At 31.1% G+C, this 21,559-nt stretch overlaps 3 protein-coding genes across 4 annotated transcripts; all 3 read left to right on the top strand.

The window, feature by feature from the left end:
* The first annotated feature begins 2,574 nt into the window (after positions 1-2,574).
* LOC113865853 lies at positions 2,575-4,676 on the top strand. The gene is made up of 2 exons (XM_027500627.1): positions 2,575-2,742; positions 4,146-4,676. The coding sequence occupies exons 1-2, from the start codon at positions 2,575-2,577 to the stop codon at positions 4,674-4,676; spliced, it is 699 nt and encodes a 232-aa protein (XP_027356428.1).
* Positions 4,677-6,158: 1,482 nt separating this feature from the next.
* On the top strand, positions 6,159-10,233 carry LOC113864818 (26S proteasome non-ATPase regulatory subunit 11 homolog). Of its 2 annotated transcripts, none has more exons than XM_027498961.1 (2): positions 6,159-6,290; positions 8,611-10,233. In XM_027498961.1, exon 2 carries the CDS (start codon positions 8,631-8,633, stop codon positions 9,897-9,899), a length of 1,269 nt encoding a protein of 422 aa, XP_027354762.1. In that variant the 5' UTR covers positions 6,159-6,290; positions 8,611-8,630; the 3' UTR covers positions 9,900-10,233. The 2 variants fall into 2 exon arrangements, with proteins under 2 accessions (XP_027354762.1, XP_027354761.1); XM_027498960.1 differs by lacking the exon at positions 6,159-6,290 and adding an exon at positions 7,198-7,748.
* A 5,270-nt stretch (positions 10,234-15,503) lies between these two features.
* Positions 15,504-21,168, top strand: LOC113865678 (basic leucine zipper 9-like). Its single transcript, XM_027500388.1, has 6 exons — positions 15,504-15,667; positions 19,091-19,211; positions 19,674-19,824; positions 19,909-19,984; positions 20,237-20,362; positions 20,620-21,168. The coding sequence occupies exons 1-6, from the start codon at positions 15,563-15,565 to the stop codon at positions 20,902-20,904; spliced, it is 864 nt and encodes a 287-aa protein (XP_027356189.1). The 5' UTR covers positions 15,504-15,562; the 3' UTR covers positions 20,905-21,168.
* The last annotated feature ends 391 nt before the right edge of the window (positions 21,169-21,559 follow it).

Raw genomic sequence — 21,559 nt, 5'->3', positions numbered from 1 at the left:
AAAAATATAATATAATAAGATAATAATAAACTATTATTTTATGTTTGATGTATATCAAAATAATAAAATAAATAATATTGTGTGATTTTGTTTATGTTTAAGATAAGCAAAAAATAAAATAAAATATAAATTATATTTAAATGATAAAAATATTTTTATTAAAGTAATATAATTTTTAAAAATATTTTTTAATTAATTTTTAAAATTTTGAATATATATAATTAATTTTTTATGCACACGTAATATTGAAATTTTTATAATAAATTATAATATTTTTCTTCAAATTTGTAATAATTAAAATTTATTTTTAGGTAAAATTATTATTTAAACAAAAAATCATAAACAAATTAAATATATATTTTATAAAATAATTAATTTTTTTATAATTATTTAAATATTTTTTATAAATATATTGAAATTATATTTTAAATATTTATTTTTTATAAAATATGAATAAGAAGATATTTCTGAACTCATCACTTTTCTCTTTGAAGTATCATGATAAAACAAAATAATTTAAAATAAATGATCACATCTTATAAATTAATAAACACCGAAAATAATACGTTGTATCTTATCATCTTATCTTTACTGTGAAAGGAATCTGAGTAGTCTTGTTTTACTTGTATTGGAACTTGGAATGGATTGAATAATGTTTGAGTAAATGAGGCCCTAAGAAGCTCTAAATCTAAGAAACTGATCTTAACAGGAATATAGTAGTGAAGTTAGTGTCTAAAATGGATAACGGCATGCACAGAAGCACTGCAAAGAACATGCAATGTAATATGGAAAATGTGAAAGAAGAAGAGTGAATGCATTTGCCAGTGATCACAGCATAGTAGTGTTAGTGTTATGGTGTTGTACAATGGGCCCGTTCCACAGTGGCACCTCTCTTATCTCCTGCATTTCCCCTCACCCAATATTACAGTGCGCCTCGTCAGAATCTCACTCTTCCTCCCCAATCCAATCCACCCTTCTTCTTCCCACTACTCTCCCAACTTTCATTTTTCCACAATTAATACTCAGAACATATTTTTTTAATAATTATACAAATTTGTTTGCTTTTTTTTTATTTGTTAATATAATCAATTTTTAATCATTAAAATAATGGAACTTTTATTCCTGTTATTCACACAAACTTTATCATTATAAAATCATCATTGACTCTAGATTAAATCCACTATTTTCGTTTTTTTTCCCTTATAAACGTACAGGAAAAATAGTTTTTTGGGTGGATCTCCAGAAAAAATAATTAAATATACGTGAAACAAAAATACTAATTAATAATCAAAATTTAGAAACAACATTTTCACTTGCTGCGGAGACATTATCTTACATGTAATTAAGCTAGATATCATAACATTATCTTATATATGTTTACAAGGGCAGAACTTATCTTTATCTTATTTGAATACACGCAAATGTACAGTAATAAGGGTTCAAAACCTGTATATTAAAGCCTACACATGTACCAATTTAATGGACCATAAAATGATTTGGGTCTGTACGATTGTCCTAAACATTTTTCAATAAAATTGTATTATAAGTAAATTTTTATTACGTGTATTTGGATACACGTTAAAAATTACACACATAGAAGATTTTTTTAATTTATATTAAAAATAAAATCCTATAATTAAAAAAGTTGACTGTACGTGAAATAAAATCTCTAAAAAAAAACATAATCATTTAACCTTGTTTTTAAGTTTATTCGAATTCACTCACAGTTAACAATGACTTATATTTAAACGAAGTTAGACATTAAAGAATTAAAATTTACAGGTACATACTTTTTATCATACAAAATTAAACCATTATTTGGTGTGTCACATACTTATAAGGTTGTGAAAAACTTATAATTTTCAATACCTCAAGTAAACACACAAGCATGTTTATTATTATTACATGCATTATACTCAAAATGCCCTCATATGTGCACAAGGTTTGGCTCTAAAGCATTTTAATAAGAATTACGTCCCAATGGCATGTATTAATATATTTGCCTTAATTTGGACACTGTTGTTATTTTGTAGTTAAGCGCGCGCAGATTGACAAGTTATAAGAGTTGCATATGCAATTTAAAAGTTATTTCGTGATCAAATGTACACCTAACAAAGTTAAAAGAAATTTTTTAGACTTTTTCCATAGTATATATAATTAGCCAATTGATCGTCACACGTGACTTAACGTTAGATCAATCTATGCTATATAATCTTAAAATATATAAAGTAGGCAACTGGCAAACGGGCCCTAACTAATTGAGAGAAATAGGGAAGAAAAAAAGTAGAAACGCAAAAAACAGGTGATTAAAGGTGCATAAAGTTGCCCCACATGTAATATTAGGCTAAAGTTTGTAATTTAGTGGGGTAACTCAGATAGACAATGAATGTCGTAGTCGAACGAGTCCACATTCATCCTTACTTCATGTGTATATAAACCACGATTGGAATTGCCATAGAGAATAGAGGAATATCAAATTTCACGAGCTATTGCTTACTTTTAAGGCATAAGTGACCTCAAGAAAACGATAGTTAATTAGCTACCTGGCTAGCAGCTAAGTTCTCTGACGCTGTGATGGAATGGAAGAAGTGTTATTTGGATGTGATATTGGTGCCCTTAGGATTTATTATAAGCATTGGTTACCATTTCTGGCTGTGGCACACTGTTCGAACTCACCCACACACAACCATCATTGGTATCAATGCCAGTGGTCGACGGAATTGGGTTGCTGCCATGATGAAGGTATCTTAATTTAGCTCTACCTCTCAAATTTAACATCCAACACTAGGTTCTGATGCATTCCATGTTAATTCTAATCATTCACTAATAAGTTAGTTGATATTATTAAACAGCCGTTTATCTCTAATATATATTATTTCACAATAACTGTTAACAAAGCTATTTTATTTATTATTAAAACTTCTTAGTTGAAAATATTCAGTTTACAAAACAACATACAAATCAAAATAATTGATAAAATTTAATATTTGTTTTGTGTGTGTGTTTTGGTTGTGTCTTGAGGAGAGGTATTTTTCTGTTGCAAATATTTATCATATGACATTTACAGGGAGAGCAAGAGGAGAATATGAAAATAACAGTATAATTACAAGTGAAAGGATATACTTTTTTTTTTTCTCTCGACAGCATTTTGCATGTAATATATTGTTCCCCTTCCACTTGAGTTTTGCTAATTTATTCTTGTTCCTACCAGATAAAATGTCATTTTATTTTCTGGTCACAAATAAAGCACGATGGAATGTTCTTTATTTATGCCATAATTTAGGTGAATATGCAATCCAAAATGCGTTCTAGCTAATCCTAGTAGTGTGCATGCAAATCCACATGTTAATGATAACATATTAAATTAAATAGGAAATCTAAGAATTGTGATATGTGAGCGTGGCTATAAAATATTTCTTTTATTTAAATTTTGTAGGAATGTTATGTAAGTGTATTCTCTACCCATATTTCCTCATTATATTTTATTTTTAATGCGTTATGACAACTTTGGTACTATTACTAGGATTGGTTAATAAATGGTAAATACGAAACTATTTCAAAAAAAAAATGGTAAAGCCTCCAGCCTAGAATACGATGATAATAACAATAATAAATAAATAAATTTTGATCTTTAATTTTTTGGCATTCTTAACTTGTTTTCACATCTTGTCTTATCTCATGTTCCAAACACATAGAAACATGAATTTTTAAAGCGTTATTCGACTAATCGCATTTGCAAATAGGTTACGGGCTTGTTTGGTCTATAAATTTAAGAATAAAATTTTATATATTTTTATATAAAATAAATATTTTATCAAAAATATAAAATGTATATTAATTTATATACATATTTTAAAAAAATCAACCGTTTGAGGCTGATTTCATTAAAATTTGTTTTACTTAATTTTAAGTTAAACGGACACCAATTCCTCGTAGTCGACCTGGCTTACAGCATGTAGTGCATGTCTACCATTGCACTATTCATTAATTTGTACTATTTGACCTAAAATGAAAGGGTCATATCATATAATGTTTTCTTCCACTAATTTTGTGGTACGCGTAATTGTGACCGAACGTAGCTTTCCTTGGAAAAAGAAAGAGCACATAACCTAATAATGCACGAATGATATTTTTTTTTTTGGCAGGACAATGACAAAAAAAACATCCTGGCTGTGCAATCTCTTCGGAACACAATCATGGGTTCGACCCTAATGGCCACAACCTCGATTCTCCTCTGCTCAGGCCTAGCAGCAATCATAAGCAGCAGCTACAGTGTTAAGAAGCCACTAGATGACACAGTCTATGGGGGTCACGGGGAGTTCATGGTAGCACTCAAATATGTCACTCTTCTCACTATTTTTCTCTTCTCATTTTTTTGCCACTCCTTGTCCATAAGGTTCATAAACCAAGTGAATATCCTAATCAACACCCCACAGGATCCCATGTCCTTGGTAACCCCTCAATATGTGAATGAGATATTAGAGAAAGGCTTTATTCTCAACACCGTTGGAAACAGACTCTTCTATGCAGCACTTCCTCTGTTGCTTTGGATCTTTGGCCCCGTGTTGGTGTTCCTTTGTTCTCTCACTATGGTTCCAGTGCTTTACAACCTTGACTTTGTGGTCAACGGTATTAAGGGAAAGACGAACGTCAATCAGAATAGAGATTTTGTATGAGTTAATATAAAATTTAGTTTTATGTGACAAATAAGAAATGAAGTTGGTCTTCTTACATTTCAACCCTTAGACAACATGATATATGTATGTTAACCAGCTTTTGGAAGAGATTTTGATTATGTTCAATAACGTGTTGTGAATAGTACTAATTATATATACAACTTTGTGCATTTGCAAGTTCTAAATTTTGTTAACATGTAATGGTTCAACTAGTCCATTATTTTTTAATTAGTAATTTTATCATCTCAGCTAAGACAATTAAGAACGAAAAAAGGTGTACGTGAAAGAGATGATCTTATGCCATTCAGAAGTAAAAAAAAAAAATGCTAATCTCATGCTTTCCTAAGTGGTTCATGTTCAATTATTCGTTTAATGGGGGATATATACGATACTAAAGTGGCTTCACCAAGAAACGAGGTGGATCAGAATATATGAGTTTTTCATGTAGGAGAATATTAAGTAAACAGAATCTTCACGACTTGGTGAGAGTAAAAGCTTGCGAGAAACAGCTGATAAAATTAATCTATGCTGGCACTCCAATATTCTTAACTTAATTAGAAGGGCCTATTTTATTTTTGTTGTAGTGGGCTTCTAGGATTCTGATGGATCCATATCCAAACATGTAGTAGAGTTTTGTACTGTTTATAATTAGCAGTACTTATATTTTAGCCAGATTAAATATTTTAACGTGTCTTTACTTATAAATTAGCAAAACACAGAAAAATTTGTTTTTTTTTAAATGTAATATAATAATTAAACTAAAGTGCACAATCAAATAATCAATAAAAAATATATCTAAAATTATTATATACGTGTATGTGCATTGTGCAGGCATAACACGTGTTGGGTACTATATTGCTGAAATTTGCACTCTTGTTATCAAAATTTTGTGAAAAAATATGAATTTGTGTTTGAACTTATACCCATTTGATAAGTAAAATTATCCATTTCAATTTATTTATTTTGGATGGATCTATTTATCATCCCTATCAACTTTTTATATTATCTATACACAAAATATATTCATTTTACTGCAATGATCACATGATAACCCTTTTCTCATTTGTTTAAATTTTAATTTTTATCCTTTTATATTCCACGGTCAATTTTATATTTTTTAAAATAAATAAAAATGGCATTTATTTTTAATAGACTAAAAAATCTATCGTTCATTATATCTACGGATCTTAAATAGATAAAAATTATATATCAATATAATACTTATTAAGCTATTTTTTACTTTTTTTAAATTATTATATTTTAATCTTGTTTTTATAAGTTCTTATGAATAAATGCTTGGATAATATTTTTTTTCTATTCTATTATAAAAAAGATAATAAGTATATATTCAATTATTCACCCTTTAAAGTGAATCGAATTAACTTAGTTGAACCGGACCGGTCAAACCCAGTTGGGTGGGCCGAAGTGAACCGGTTACTTACTTTCGCAGCACACTTACGCAACGGTGCGTTTAAACTTGTGTCGAGTGCAGCAGAAAGTAGTGACCGACCCTTCCTTCATTCATCGTCTCTGTGTTAGGGTTTGCACCCAAAACGATACCACACGACATCGAAATTCCTCCAACGAAAGAATTATTCAGTGCCATTCGATAAGGTAATGGTGTTTTATTTCTATCTGTTGTCAATTTTCTTTTCCAGATTTGACTTTAGATTTTTAATTAAGTTTCCGATAGATGTTCGGAGAGAATGTAATAATCTGGATTGAAATTCGCGTTTCTTTTTCTTGATTACGTGTGTGTGAACATTCAAGTAGTATCGGGGAAAAACATAATAATCTGAAAACCTAACCCTCTTGTTAACTTTCTCTTGATCTATTTTTTGGGGTTTTCTGTCTTGTTGAGAACCTTCTTAGTAATCATGATGTTATAAGTAAGTTCTACTTGTATTTGTCGCTAAATACCAGTGTTGTATGTATTATCAGAAAATTGATACCCTGCCCTTAAACATTTGATTGATTTCAGTTATTACTCCGTGATCTTGTGTATAAGATGTTGTGTTTGGTGTTACAGAGTACATAATTTACCGCTTTTGTGTATAAGAACTAGGTTTTCGACTCTTCTGTGTGATCGTGTTAAACACTTGTTTCTAAATTTTGTTGTCCAAGTGTTGAATTTAATTTGACTGTACATCGTGGACCTGTGGTTTGTGCCTGGCACTGTTAATCTTTGTTTTTCTTTCCTGTTTACTCCAATGGATGGGATTTGGATACTCTCTTGTGAGTTTTTCACAAGATTGGGTCATGTGGAGAGAGAGAGCTACAGAATTTTGTGCAGGATGAAGTTTGTGGGGCCTGGTGTGAGGATTTTTTCCCTCAGGATCTTGTGTCAGTCTTACTCTTCTGTATTCACTTAAATAATAAAGTAGTTTCAAAATGAGTGGATGTAAATTGGAATTGACTGTCCACTGTTTGTCTTGGAAGATTGTTTTACTACTTTTTGATATAGAGTTATCATTCTAAACCATAAACTTGCTTGCACCATTTAATGCATGCAGACTACAGAGACCCCCTTCCATGCTAGTTCAACTTCAAACTTATACCAAAGCATTCCTTACATATTTTTCTTTTTCTGCTTTAAGTCTGAATTAAAATAATCTTTTCAATGTCTTGTCATTTTGATTAATTTCATTGGCTTATGGTTAATTGTGATTCCTTTTTTCATAATCATGTTATTCTTAGTTTTTTTTTTTTTTTTTTGGGGGGGGGGGATGACAGAAGGTGGTTGGAGACTTAATGGGATAAGAGTATCAATCCTGGCAATTTTAAAGTGAAGGGGTGATGGGCACTTGTGATTGAGTAGATTATATTCATATTTTTATAATAAGGAAATTATTATATTCTTCAACATGCACGGTGCTGCAAAGTGCTATTTTATGTCTCATTTAAGCCGTTTATGATTAGTGTTGTCAATGATGTCTTCCTCCATACCAGAATTGCTTAGCAGCTTCAGTCTGATAGCACTTAGGTTTCCATTTATTATAATTAAATGGTGTCTGCTAAACAAAAATGGCATGCTTTTGCTTATGTTGGCCAATGAGATTGTGATACCAAGAGGCAAGGGGTGTGTATTTTATTTAAATGAAAATAACATACACACCACTCCAGGGGAAAAAGGACATTGAAAACTTCTACTGTATTATATTTTTTGGGGCTAAATAGAGGCATTTTGGTTGATTGTTAATTTTTTTTTTCTGAAAATCAAGACATACCGTTCTGAAATATTCCAAGGTTCTTGTCATCCAACTTCAATCTTTTATACCTTTCCCATAATTTCTTCTTAAGGTGCTGACAGATCTCTCTTCTCTGTCTTTTATTTGAAGTTTAAGATGAATATTTTTGTTTTATGTAGTTTTTTTTTCCCATGATATATAGATTTCTCTTCATTTTTTTAGTGTATAATAAACTTCATACTATTTCTAGAACTGTCATTGACCAATCCCATCTAGATGGAAAAGGCTTTTCTAGTTTCATTGTTGTATTGCATAAATTAATGTGTTGCATTATATTGATGGCTGCCTTGCCACTTGTAGTTCTATGATGACTGTTTTGGGGCCATGTTTGTAGCAGTAGCCAATGCTACACAGTATATGCCATTGGCAACAAAGACTGAAAAACATCTATTTTATTACTGTGACCAATATGAATAACAGTAAAGGGTGGTAATTTTTTTGACACAACTCACCAAGTCTTAATGCAAGGGGTCTAACTTATAATAAAGCAAAAATTATTAAATCCTACTCAGTTTATTTCTCCTTGTCTTTTCATGTGGCTGATTATTTCCCTTTCTCCAGAATAGGCATCTCCCTTTTTCTATTTATTTTACAGCCATCCAATTTTTAATTGATAATTAATCGATAGTAATCCAATAGTTGCTAGTTTTAATTGTTCATCTGCATTGACAAATATTTTCTTGCAGGAGTTTTCAAAACAGGAACCATGTCTTCGTCTTATCTTCCTGCTACAACTGAGTCACTTGCTTTGGCAATGGAGGCCAAAGACCCATCTGAGGCCATCTCTATTCTTTATAGTGTACTTGATGATCCTTCATCATCCCCAGAAGCTCTGCGCATGAAGGAACAAGCCATCACAAACCTCACTGACCTTCTCAGGCAAGAGAATAGGGGAGAGGATCTGCGCAGCCTTCTCACTCAGTTGAGGCCATTTTTCTCCTTGATACCTAAAGCAAAAACCGCTAAGATTGTCAGAGGAATAATTGACTCAGTTGCTAAAATACCAGGGACATCTGATCTACAAATTGCACTCTGCAAAGAAATGGTGCTGTGGACTCGTGCTGAAAAACGTACCTTTCTGAGACAGAGAGTTGAGGCAAGGCTTGCTGCGCTTCTGATGGAAAATAAGGAGTATTCAGAAGCATTGACTCTTCTTTCAGGCTTGGTCAAAGAGGTTAGAAGATTAGATGATAAGCTTCTTCTTGTAGACATAGACTTACTGGAAAGCAAGCTACACTTCTCATTGAGAAACCTTCCAAAGGCAAAGGCTGCCCTCACGGCTGCAAGAACAGCTGCAAATGCCATTTATGTGCCTCCAGCTCAACAAGGTGCCATAGATCTGCAGAGTGGAATTCTTCATGCTGAGGAGAAGGATTATAAAACTGCTTATAGCTATTTCTTTGAAGCTTTTGAATCTTTCAATGCACTTGAAGATCCCAAGGCTGTTTTTAGCCTGAAATATATGTTATTGTGTAAGATCATGGTGAGTCAAGCTGACGACGTTGGTGGAATTATTTCTTCTAAAGCAGGCCTGCAATATGTTGGGCCTGACTTGGATGCTATGAAAGCTGTTGCTGACGCACACTCTAAGCGGTCCCTCAAGTTGTTTGAAATTGCTTTGCGGGACTATAAGGCCCAGTTGGAGGAAGACCCAATTGTCCACAGGCACCTGTCATCTCTGTATGATACCCTTCTGGAACAGAATCTTTGCAGATTGATTGAGCCTTTCTCAAGGGTTGAGATTTCACATATTGCTGAGCTTATTGAACTTCCCATTGATCACGTGGAGCGGAAGTTGTCTCAGATGATTTTGGACAAGAAGTTTGCTGGAACATTGGATCAAGGTGCTGGATGCCTCGTCATATTTGACGATCCCAAGACTGATGCAATATATCCTGCAACTTTAGAGACCATTTCCAACATTGGGAAAGTCGTGGACAGTCTTTATGTTAGGTCTGCCAAGATAATGGCATGAGCTCTCTTGTTATTGTACTCCGATGCCGCATTACTTGTTGCTGTTTTCATTGTAATGGTGACTAGCTTATCATTTATTTTGTTTCTTTCGTTAAACTCAGTTGTGGGAAACCTCCTCTGGTGGTGTTATATCATAAGAATACGTGTGTGATACTAGATTTAATCATCTTGTCTTTTAGGACTGATGGCATTGTTTTCAGCATCTTCAGGCATTAGGTTGGTCCCATGCAACAAACTGCAGTAAATTGAGAATTAGGTTTGCAGTCACAAATACTGTGCGTGAAAATATTACATAATTATTGTTATTTTTCGATTGTTGAGTAATTTACAAGCGTGACCTGACAAGTTATTTCTCAATTTTGAATGGACTTGATTGGAAACTCTATTTCATTGTAGTCTTGAGTCTATTGGGTTTCTATTATGCAGGGTTGGGAAAACATGCTGTTCAATCTATTATTGAAATTATTTAATCACATAACATGATAGGCGAGGGCGGATTCAGCTCGTCAAACCGGTCTGAGCATATAGTTGAGCGTTTCATATAGGCGCGCACCTGTCCCCCTCAAAGCACATCGAATATAAATACTTCTCTCTAGTCTCTGCATTGCCACCCAAGATGTTTTCTTCTTGGTAGTTATTAATATGCATTGTGACCAAATTTTGGATCAAATACCTTGTAACTTCTGTGAATTACCCAAAATCTACATCTAGTTGCTTACAGAATCCAGAAAAGAAAAGAACAAACCAGGAGTTATTGTTTACACTATGAATATATTAATATAATTAATCATTTTCAAACAATAATAAAAATAATATTTTGTATTACTAGGGATGGCAAATTATTAATTGTCATTTTGCAGGCTTTTTAGTTATGAGGGTAGTGAAGATAACTTTCTCGCTGAATTGTTGACACGGTTTGTAGAGGTATTTATGTGCTGAAGCAATCTAATGTAAATCGTAAACTTTGAACTCAAAAGTTAAAAATTGAATTAACCGAAAACTGCAAATCACAAAAAAAAGTATTTTTTTATTGAATTGAATTTTGGATCCTATTTTGAAAATCAAATTGAACTTATACATATATAATATAATATAATATAAATTAACATCTCACTCTTGCTTATAACATTATATATTTATAACTATAATAGTTAAATTATTTTTCATGATTTTATTTTTAATTTACATCTTATTGTTACTTATTTAGGAATACATTTTTGTTATTTTAATGAATAATAAGTATATTGTATAAATTAATTTAAAATTATTTGTCACTTTTTTAATTAAATTTAAAATAAAATTATAAACTTGAATCATTCAATTTAATTCAAATTACTTTTGATCATATTGACCGTGATTTATTTTTTTAACTAATCTAAACTAATTCACACTATAGTTTAATAATCATATCAAATGATTTTTGTTTTCCAAAAATTGATTTGATTTAATCCAAACCAATCCAATGAATACTCACAAAATATAGCCGTGAACTTGGGCTTCCAAAAGGATTATTTGTGAGTAAGAGTCACTAGAGGTCATGGCTTCCTTACTAAAAGCCACAATGACTTGGATAGTAATGTTCATATCCATCATCCATGGAATCACGATTAGATTTGTAAGGATTATCTGCTGACATCCCACGTGAAAGCAATACAGCTGATTTTCTTCATCGTTGGATTAGAATTTATGCGCTGTGACTCTTTAGGAGTTCCTTGTACAACAAATTTTATATTGAAACGTCCACATTTCATGGGAAATTTATTCTTGTCTCAAAACAATAGGAGTTACAGAGTATATACACACCCATATAAGAGCTTTAACCAAACCCACGTTTGAACATTTTTATTATCACAGCTCAGATATCTTCATTGGTCAACAGTATTTAAAATCAGTAGTCATAGTAACCCCTCCTCAATGAGCTCTAGTTCTTACTGCTTAGGCTCCCTCTTTTCAATCAGAAAACTATTTGGGAATATAATCAGCTTTTAGCCCTTTACTTTAATCTTTTTTAATTCTTGCCAGTCAAGCAATCTTGTAGATTTCATGACCCAAAAAAAAAAACAAACCATAGTTGTTGTTTCATGTGTATTAAGTATCTTGAACTAACACCATTATTAATAACTTTGTTTAAGATTTAGACAAAAAAAAATTGTTTTGTGATTCGGTAAAAATTTGATTGAATTAAATATATTTTTAATCTTTATATTTTTACGAGTTTTTTTATTTTTATTTTTCAAGAAAAGGTTCTAATCTGGATTTTATTAAATTAAATCTTTTTTTATCTCTAATGTGGGCATGTCATAACCAAAATTTAACGCTTGGTATAAAAAATTAACATGTAATAACTACTTAGTATCACATTATTATTAAAAACTAAAAGTATTAAATTAAAAAAAAAACTAAAGCTAAAAAAATAAGACAAATAATATATTTTAGCTAAATTAGTTTTTTTTAAATATATATAATAAAAGTTACTTTTTATCTGGACACAATCATAAAACAAATACTTTAAAATCTAGTTATAATTTTTTTCAAGTGCTCTAAGTAATTTCTAAAAGTAATCTAATTTTGTATAGTTTTATTTTTTTAAAATTAAACAAATACACACACAAAATAAAAAATTAAGTTCAAATGGTTTTTTATGAAAAATAAAATCAAATAAAATGGTTATAAGTGCGCTTTGATTTAATTATTTTGGTTTATTATTTTAAAATATATATATAATAAATACTATTCAATCTTGTTTAGTAATGTTCAGAAAATCATTTTATACTTTTTGATTTTTTATTTTTGTAAATGAAACATCCTATTTTAGATTAAAAAAATTAGAATTTATACCTAAAAGCTATTAGCTTTTCTTGTTGTTAACTTTTATCATTTTATTTCATTTTTTATAATTTTTTATTTTAAATGAAAAACCAACTATTACACATAACTTTATATCTATTTTTGTAATTTCACTCTAATAAAAAGTTTCATTTATACAATCTAAATTTAATAAGTTATTTCAAAATTACTTCTCACTTAATATATTAAAGAATATTTTATGTATTTAATCATCACAATAATTCATTATTATAATGATTTCTGTTCCATTAATTCAAACATACAGCGTTATTGGAGCAAGTGTATGTCTATCGATGCATGGTGTTGACATCAACATTAATCTTGCACGTGCAAGGCCTAGAAGCTTTTAGGATTTGTCGCATCCTTTATATAATTGGTAAAGCAAATACAATATAAAACATAAGTGCACTGTTTTTATTATTTTTAATTAAAAATTTATCTTTGTAATTAATATCAAAATTTATCCATCGTTATTTTCGAAGTAGTTAGTTCTATAAAACATTTAACTTAAAACTCAACGATTAATATAGTTTCACTTTTTCATTATTTAGAAATTTAAAAATTCTCCTGTATTGAGTACAAACATAACACTGAGGCATTGTCAATAAAAGCTAAGCATATATGTAGATGACAACAAAGAACAAACAAGTGCAACATGCAATTCTACTAATCTCCCATGGCCCCTTGATTTGTCCCCATCAGAGATATCACAAGACACGCTTGCATAAACTATCTTGAGGTGGTTTTAACGTGTGTGAAAGGGCAGTGAGTGATCTATTTTAGAAAGTTAGGTATTGCATGATGATAACAGGAAAATGACCAAGTTAGAAATAAACAAATATTGCAAAGCTAAGTAGTAACCTTTAAACTTTGAGAGAAAGCGAGGGTTAACCTGCTTTTCTAACACGACCCATAAAAGCATTTATGTGTGTCACTAACTTTTTGCTTTGGGTCGGTGCTTGTCCCAATCAAACTCCATTACTTTAAAACACATCTTCCACCTTAAGAAACCCACTTTTAATTGCTCAAAACCCCTCCTTGCCCCTAACACCTTTGCAGAAACACCCCACTTTTTTTTTCTTTTTTTAAAATAATTTGCAATTCCATTGCTGCTTATTGGATAAGTCACGTCATGGCACAGAAATGCCTTTGGTGCTTTTCTAAAAGTAAAGTTCCCATGGCTTTGTTGGGTTTGGAATTTGGACCGCATTTCATTGGGGGGTTGCTGTATTATAGTGGCACTAACACTTTATGAGATTTTTACCTGTTGTTATACTTTGCTCTCCACTCTTTGATTTGTACTTTTGTAGTCAAGAATGTGAACTTTTGCATGATTAAGAGCGTGACTGCCAACTGTGGTAAATATTGTTTTAAATGTCCTTATTACTTTGCAAATGACACCAAATGCTTCATTAATTATTGTTTCATGCTTTATATCCTCAGAAGAAAACAACGAACCAAAACTTATAATGTGCTTACTTTTTGTGTGTCATTTATTTGTACTCTACTATTCTTTGTGGATCGCAATCTCATATAGCTTAAAACAACAGTATCATTGGCCTCAGAGTGGCCTGAATTATTATTTTACATACACATTACAAAACTATTACCACTACTTTTATTATTAGTACTACTAATATAATTATTAAAAATATCACATCTTATTATTTTACCTTACAAAATCTCTTTCTCGAATGTTTTTGTACGAGTAGGAAGATTTGCAGGTTGAAATTAGAAGTAAAGAAAACAGTTAAGTCAGATGATTAATTCCAGTAATATAAACTTACTCTTCTTGAATAAGATTCCAAGTTTGAAATTTGTAAACATTAAAAGAACTTTTGGTGAGAGGCTGTGAATGTCTCCTTCTGAAACAAAATTGCGACCAGGCGTGACATTTCCTGCATTTCCTTTTCTGCTCCCCTGTTCTGGATGAGAGGGTAGCCAGTAGGTGCAAGTTGGGGCTTCAACTTGAACAAGAATTTTGCCTTTTAGAGTTTTTGAGAGAATGAAATTCTTTGCCACCAAAGTCAAAGTGCCCTCAACAATCAATCAATAAATTTTCACATACTAACAAAGTTGTCATTATTGCCGAACAAAACTAAATAAATTAGAGATCATTAAACCACCCAACATCCAAATTCCAATAAACCAATCATCTATAGTGCCATTCCAATTTTCTAGTCCTATTCCTCCCCCCCTTATTCCCCTCCTAGCAAATCTCTTCTCAATATCAAGTTAGAATTTCCCAATGCTATTTATTTATCAACATATTATACAAGAGACAACTCTATAAAGTAAAGATTAATTAATTTTACAAATACCGATAATGAAACATACTATTAATAATAATCCCAATACCGAACATCGCAGAATCCAAATTCAAATAAAAATCAACCCCAATTTTAATTTAGCCCCACCTGTAATTTTCATTTATTACGTGTCATTTATCGGTGCTTCCAGGATTCAGAGATAAACGGTCCAGATTCATTTTCCTAAAACAATAAAAAAAAGAAAACCTTCCTTAACTTGTCCCGGGTCAAACACGTAATTACATGTGACGTATTTAGGTCACTTTCGTCATTTCACATCGCCAAAAACTTTCTGGTATGTTTTAACGTCAAGTGCCGCCCATTTCTTTTTCTTTTTTAATTTTTCGAAAAAAATAATAATCTGCTACAGCACACGTACATGCACATTCGCTTCTCTTCTTCTATTTATACCCCTCAAGCTGCTACTCTCATTCCCTTTTCTCACCCTATTCTCTCTCCAGTCTCTACCACGACGTTCTGGCTCCTCGCCGGCGGCGACATCGAAGCTATGGCAGCGACGGAGTCCGATCTGGATTATGAGTTTCTGAATCTCGATTACGAGCTTCGGTATCAGAGTCTCACCGGAATCGCCGCTTTCCAAAATTTCGCACCGGTCAGTGTTCTCTCTCTCTATCAACTCTAATACGTTGGAGCCATCTTTGGCCACGTCATCAAGCACGCTGTGACGTGGCAACCCCGTTCCCGTAACACTAACAATAAGACTAAAATCTATTTCACGAAAAACAAAAAGACCTAATAATATTGATGCGCTCTTGGAGCTGAAAAATATAACAACGGAAAAAAAATTGAGAAATAAAATGTTGTGTGGAATATTTGAATATGACACAGTGTTTAAATTCATATTAAATTTACTTTAATATAAATAATTTACGAGAAAATTTGATATAAACTGATTTGCATAATTTAGAATTGTTGTGAGTGGAAGTAATAATTATTATTGTGAAAGAAAAAGGGGGGTACCTGGGAGTTGTTGATGAAGAAGACTTGGTGATGTGGACAAGTTCATTATTGGGTTTGTGTTAGGAACTTGTGTGAACGCAGGACTTTGGGGTATATATATATATATATTGGACTTTCTTTTATTTTTATTTTTGTTGTCTTGCTTGCTTTGGTGTGGGTCCCATGATATATCCTTTGTTTTGTGTGCAACTCCATTTCTGCACCACAATGTGACAAGGATAACATCGTGTCACTCACCATTATGCTCCTTGTCTATTTTTCTCAACTAGTTCCCTTTCCCCCACAAAGTTTTGCTATTTAGTTTCATTCTCTATGTTCAATATTAAAATACATCAATTTTACTAGATTTTTATCAAAGTTCTTTTTTAAAATTAAGAGACAAGAGGAAAGGATTGTAACTTGTATGTTGTAATCATCACTCTATCGACATGGTTGTATATATACAATTATATTAATAAGAAAGATTATTACTATCAGGTGTTTCAATTCATTCAGACATTTAAAATAAAAATGTTGAAAGTATTATTACTATGATCCCCTTTGTTTTTAGATTTTTTTAAAAACAATTATTATCTTTTTTAGTCAGTCTTTTAAGAATATTACTTGATGAGACCCCTAATAAGAAAATTATTGATATTAACTCTTAAAATTGATTTTAAGTATATGAAAATAATAAATTTTTCCTGAAAATTTATCATGTTTAAAATTATAATGTTTTCTAATAAAGATTATGTGATTTTATAGATAGCACTTAATTTTAAAAATTAATGTTAATAAAATTATGTTGATAATTATTTTACGATTACAGCTACAATAGCTGCCACGACGTTATGATTAGTGGTACTATTACTATTATTGCTTCGCCCGCCCATGGATTAAAATGAACAAAAATGTGAAAAGTTTTCTACAAAATGATTAAGCAAAGAACGACACGAAACTATTTTTATTATATTAATTCAATGTGACTAGTTTTCGTGATTTTAAAATTAATATTTTCAAAGTAATTTAAACATTTGTTGTCTATTCAAGGTGGATTGTCACCGTAAATTGTTAGGGTGATATTGTTAATAAATGATATACCCTACATAAAAAAATCATATTTATTTTTAAACATTGATTAGAAAAATGCATAAATTTTACATGCTATGTTTTTATATATGCGTGTTATCCCTTTTCGATTTCTTTAATATTAATATGATACTCTCAAATTCTTCTAATGGCGAAAAGCTTGCTTCTATTGGGCTAAATTTGCTCATTAAGTCCTTGAAATATCATATCCCCAGTTGACAAGACAGAAAAATATTTAAAACAAATAAAGTCTAAATCAAATCAACCACTCTATCTTAGGTAGGTGTAGAAGGAAAAGGAATCAGTTATTATATTACTAATAAGTCACTAGCTTCTATGGATCCTGCTTATTTCCTTTCCTTTATTTTGCCAAATTAAAAGTGAAAACTCTATTAAAAGTGTAATAATATTTTTTTTCTCGTAAATTTTAATGTACATTCACTTGAGTTTAATAAAAAATTATTCATTAATTTTTTAATCAATGTTTTTAGACCCTTTTTTTCACATAAAATTTCAAGTATCTTTTACTTCTACAGATATTTATTCGAAATAATTGAATTTTAATATGATATCTTGTATATACCAACAAAATGGTTTACTGTTAAAAAGTTTACCCTGATATCTAATAATACATAATTATATTATTTAATGAGTTTAGATTATTAACATAATTAAATTCAATAAATAAATTATCAAAACAAAAATAAAATGACAACACATACAAAATTATAGTAACAATGTATCAAAAATAAGGTTTTTAAAAAAGGTCTAAAGGCTTGCGTTTAATGAATGATCCAAATAAGTTGTTTGAGTATAATCAACTAAGCCGAATGGTCATTGCTTCGTGTAGCATGTTAGGAAAATAATAAGTTTGTTTGAGTCGAACAAAATTAACAAAGTTGAATAGTCATTTGGTTCGGGTGATAAAGAAAAATAAACCTGAAGACTGCTTTAATTAGAAAATTAACCTTATTTTATTGTCGAATATGCTTTTAATTTAGTTTAGATTAGAGATGAAGGTTATAAACAAAATCTAAAGGCTACAGCTTTAGTCAGTGTTCTGATAGTGTAAATTGTCAATTTTAATGCGTGCTAGCGTGTTGTTGTTAAAGTAAAAAAAAAAAAACATGTATAATTCAATTACTTGACCTAAATCAATTTGCTAATATACCCTTACCTATTTTTTAAAAAGTGTATTTTAAAGTTATAGTTATGTTTTTTTTTTTTAAAATACATAAAAAATGTAACTTGCAAACTTACTCTAACAATAAAAAAAAAGTGAGTGGGTGCTAACTTACACTTACTTATTTTATAAAAAGAGTAAATAAAAAAGTTATTAATTTGATTTTTTTTTTAAAATACACCTAAGATGTAGCTTGCTAAGATATTCCTTTTAGAAAATAGGTTGCTGTGTGTTAGCAAACTTGGGTCAATATATTTTATGTTTGGTTGAATAGGATTATCAGAATTTGGATATAGGAGGCAAGTGATGTCAACTTGATGCGGCCACGCATCTTAAAAGTTCAAAATCATTGTATTGATTTGACTGAATAAAGATTGTGAAATGAGTACAAGTAATTACAATATTTGTAGAGAAGAACACACACTTACTGAACACTAACTGCACTTTTGTTTTTTCAAATAAGATGCAGCTCAACCTGAATAAAGGGGAAATTAATTTATAGTTGCATAGTTTAGTCCTGTTTACACACTTTAAAATTAAACTCAAGGAGAAATTCCCAATTATGTTAATGAAATACAGGGATGTGTATAATTTTAAGCCTGTGGACTGTTGGAGTGAATGTTTTGTTGCTTCCCTCTATAGCTTATCTTTCGCGTGTGCCTTTGCCCCTATTGCTGTTTAAACAAAAAGGGTCTGTCCAGGCAAAATGAAAAGAAAAGAAAAAGGAAAAAGTTGATTGTGGTGCTATATGACCAAATGCTGTGCGAAAATCCAGCTAGCTTATGCAGCCGTTCGTAATTGCAGGACGTGGTGACTTCATTTTCAACTTGTGGATTATCAGATCCCCTTTCTTCCCAAAACCTCACTCCCAAGCATTCCACCATCACTGCTACCATTGATTCTCAATCATCCATTAGTGGGACTGGTAATGATGATATGGGCACTACGTAAATTGTAAATCATTATTTCTTGCATGTCAAATGCTATTCATCTTAGCATATTATTAGTATTATTATAAAGAAGGGTGATACTAATTAATGTCATTAAGGTATCGGAGAAATTAACAAGTAATTCTTTTTATTTAAAATTACAGTTTGATATGTTAATAACACTTTTTCACAAGATGAATAACTATAAAAAAAAAATTCTTAAAAGAAATATTATTGATGATGTTCTTATGATTGTTAATGCACCCTCAACTTGATTTTAATCCTAACCAATGCCCTCATAAACCTTAACCAATGCAATACCCTTTTCATTAAAAATTTACATTTTTGTAACTTCCCTATTATTAATCTTCGATGTTTGTATTGGAGCATTGAAGTATATAGCAGCTCTTGAAAACATAGTTTATGTACGTTTTGGATTGAATTGCAAAACTGGCCAGTTGGCAGCCCAGTGTCAGCTAATAAACCAAACGGCGGAGAGAATCATCTGAAAGGAGCTACAAGTGGTTCCTCTGAGCCGTCTGATGAGGATGATGAAGCTGGTCCTTGTGAACAGAGCACAAATCCTGTTGATATAAAGCGCCTTAGAAGGTATATATGTCAAAATAAGGTTTAAAACTTAGACATGACTTTCATTCTCCCCAAGATTTTTGAATTATTATACTATGGTTCCAGGAAGGTTTCTAATCGCGAGTCAGCAAGGAGATCAAGAAGAAGAAAACAAGCGCATTTGGCTGACCTTGAGTTGCAGGTAACTACTAACTAGTCTGTTAGGAGTACATGGAAGCAGGATATTTAATAGGACTTTGTTACGGTATAGAAAAACAGGGGAATGAAATAGTGATACTAGAATTCTTAGAGCTAAGGTATTCTAAAATTTTTAATAATTAAAATCAATTTGTAGGTTTATTTTAACATTAAAGATGTTTGCTTCTTAAACTTAAGCATCAATATTCAATATATTTAGTAAGATGCACAAGAAGCAATAATTTTTATTTCTCAGGTTGAAAAACTGAAACTGGAAAATGCAACCCTATACAAGCAATTTACGGATGCTAGTCAACAATTTCGTGATGCTGATACGAATAACCGGGTGCTAAAATCAGATGTAGAAGCTTTAAGAGCTAAGGTACGAGGTGCTTTTGGTAATATTATTTTTGCTAACATATTACATTTATGTTGCCATGTTAGAGAAATTGGATTCGAAAATGCACTAGTAACTAGGAATAAAGGAAGCTTAGTTGTTAATTGAGTAAAATATCTTACTAGAATTTCACGTGTGAGTGGCGCTCCGGGGAATTAAGTAACATTTTTTTAGATAGAGACTTAAGATGTTGATTCGGTAAATATTATGACTGAAGAAATTTGTATCGGCTCCTCTTTTAGGTTAAGTTAGCTGAGGATATGGTGGCGCGGAACTCTTTTACCACATTAAACAATCAGCTTCTTCAGACTCAGAATCAATTGAGCACATCACCACAACTCAACACAACTAGTCTCCGCCGCATTGCACACGTCTCGCCAACCATCACCGTCCATGGAAATGATGCCTCATACAATGGTGTCATGGGTGGACATAATTCAGCTCTTGGAAACTTGGATGTCACTTACAACGATGTCAACAATGGAGTCATAAGCGATGATATGAGTTGTGTGACTATCTGGCCTTGAGGGTACCCTTACTTGATTAGCCTTTGTAGCTTCCAATTAGATCCAACTTTATTATATTTTATGTCTTGTAATCTAATTGTATTAGTAGGTTATAGTGTGTCTTCGCTTGATTCCTCTTTTGTTGTACCCGTTAAAATAGTGTTTTCTATTTAGTTTTGCATTAAAGGACTTTATTGCTTTATCCATTTCTGAATGCAATATTGCAATTGTAAAAAAAGAAAAAACTCACTTTGTCATATCATCTAATAGACATCAAATCATGTCTTAAGTTGGTGTTTAATTGGGGTCATGCTAATGCTTAGGTAGCATTCAGTTGATAAATTAAAACCGAATGACACATAATGCACGGGTTTTGTCTAATGGTAGATGTATTTTAAAAAAGAAAATGAAATAAGACGAAAGATTGAACAGGGTGTGATATTTTCGTTCTAATGAGATGGTGAAAAACAAAAGAAAATGAAACAGATGAATTATTACATTTTGTTCTTTCAGTTATGTGGAACAAATATATTCATTAGCTGAAATTTTCAATTTTATATGTACAATAGAATTCAACAAACAAATGTGTAAACTCTAGGAGTAGAAACTAGGCATGAAGAACAGAATAAATGGGATTTGCCTACAAAATTTGCAATCAAGAATGAAGGAAACATAT

Source organism: Abrus precatorius, unplaced genomic scaffold, assembly GCF_003935025.1.
Source record: "Abrus precatorius isolate BTA unplaced genomic scaffold, Abrus_2018 Scaffold4, whole genome shotgun sequence".
Classification (NCBI taxonomy): domain Eukaryota; kingdom Viridiplantae; phylum Streptophyta; class Magnoliopsida; order Fabales; family Fabaceae; genus Abrus; species Abrus precatorius.
The sequence above is the reverse complement of the archived record's forward strand: the minus strand, read 5'-3'. Positions and strand labels throughout refer to the sequence as shown.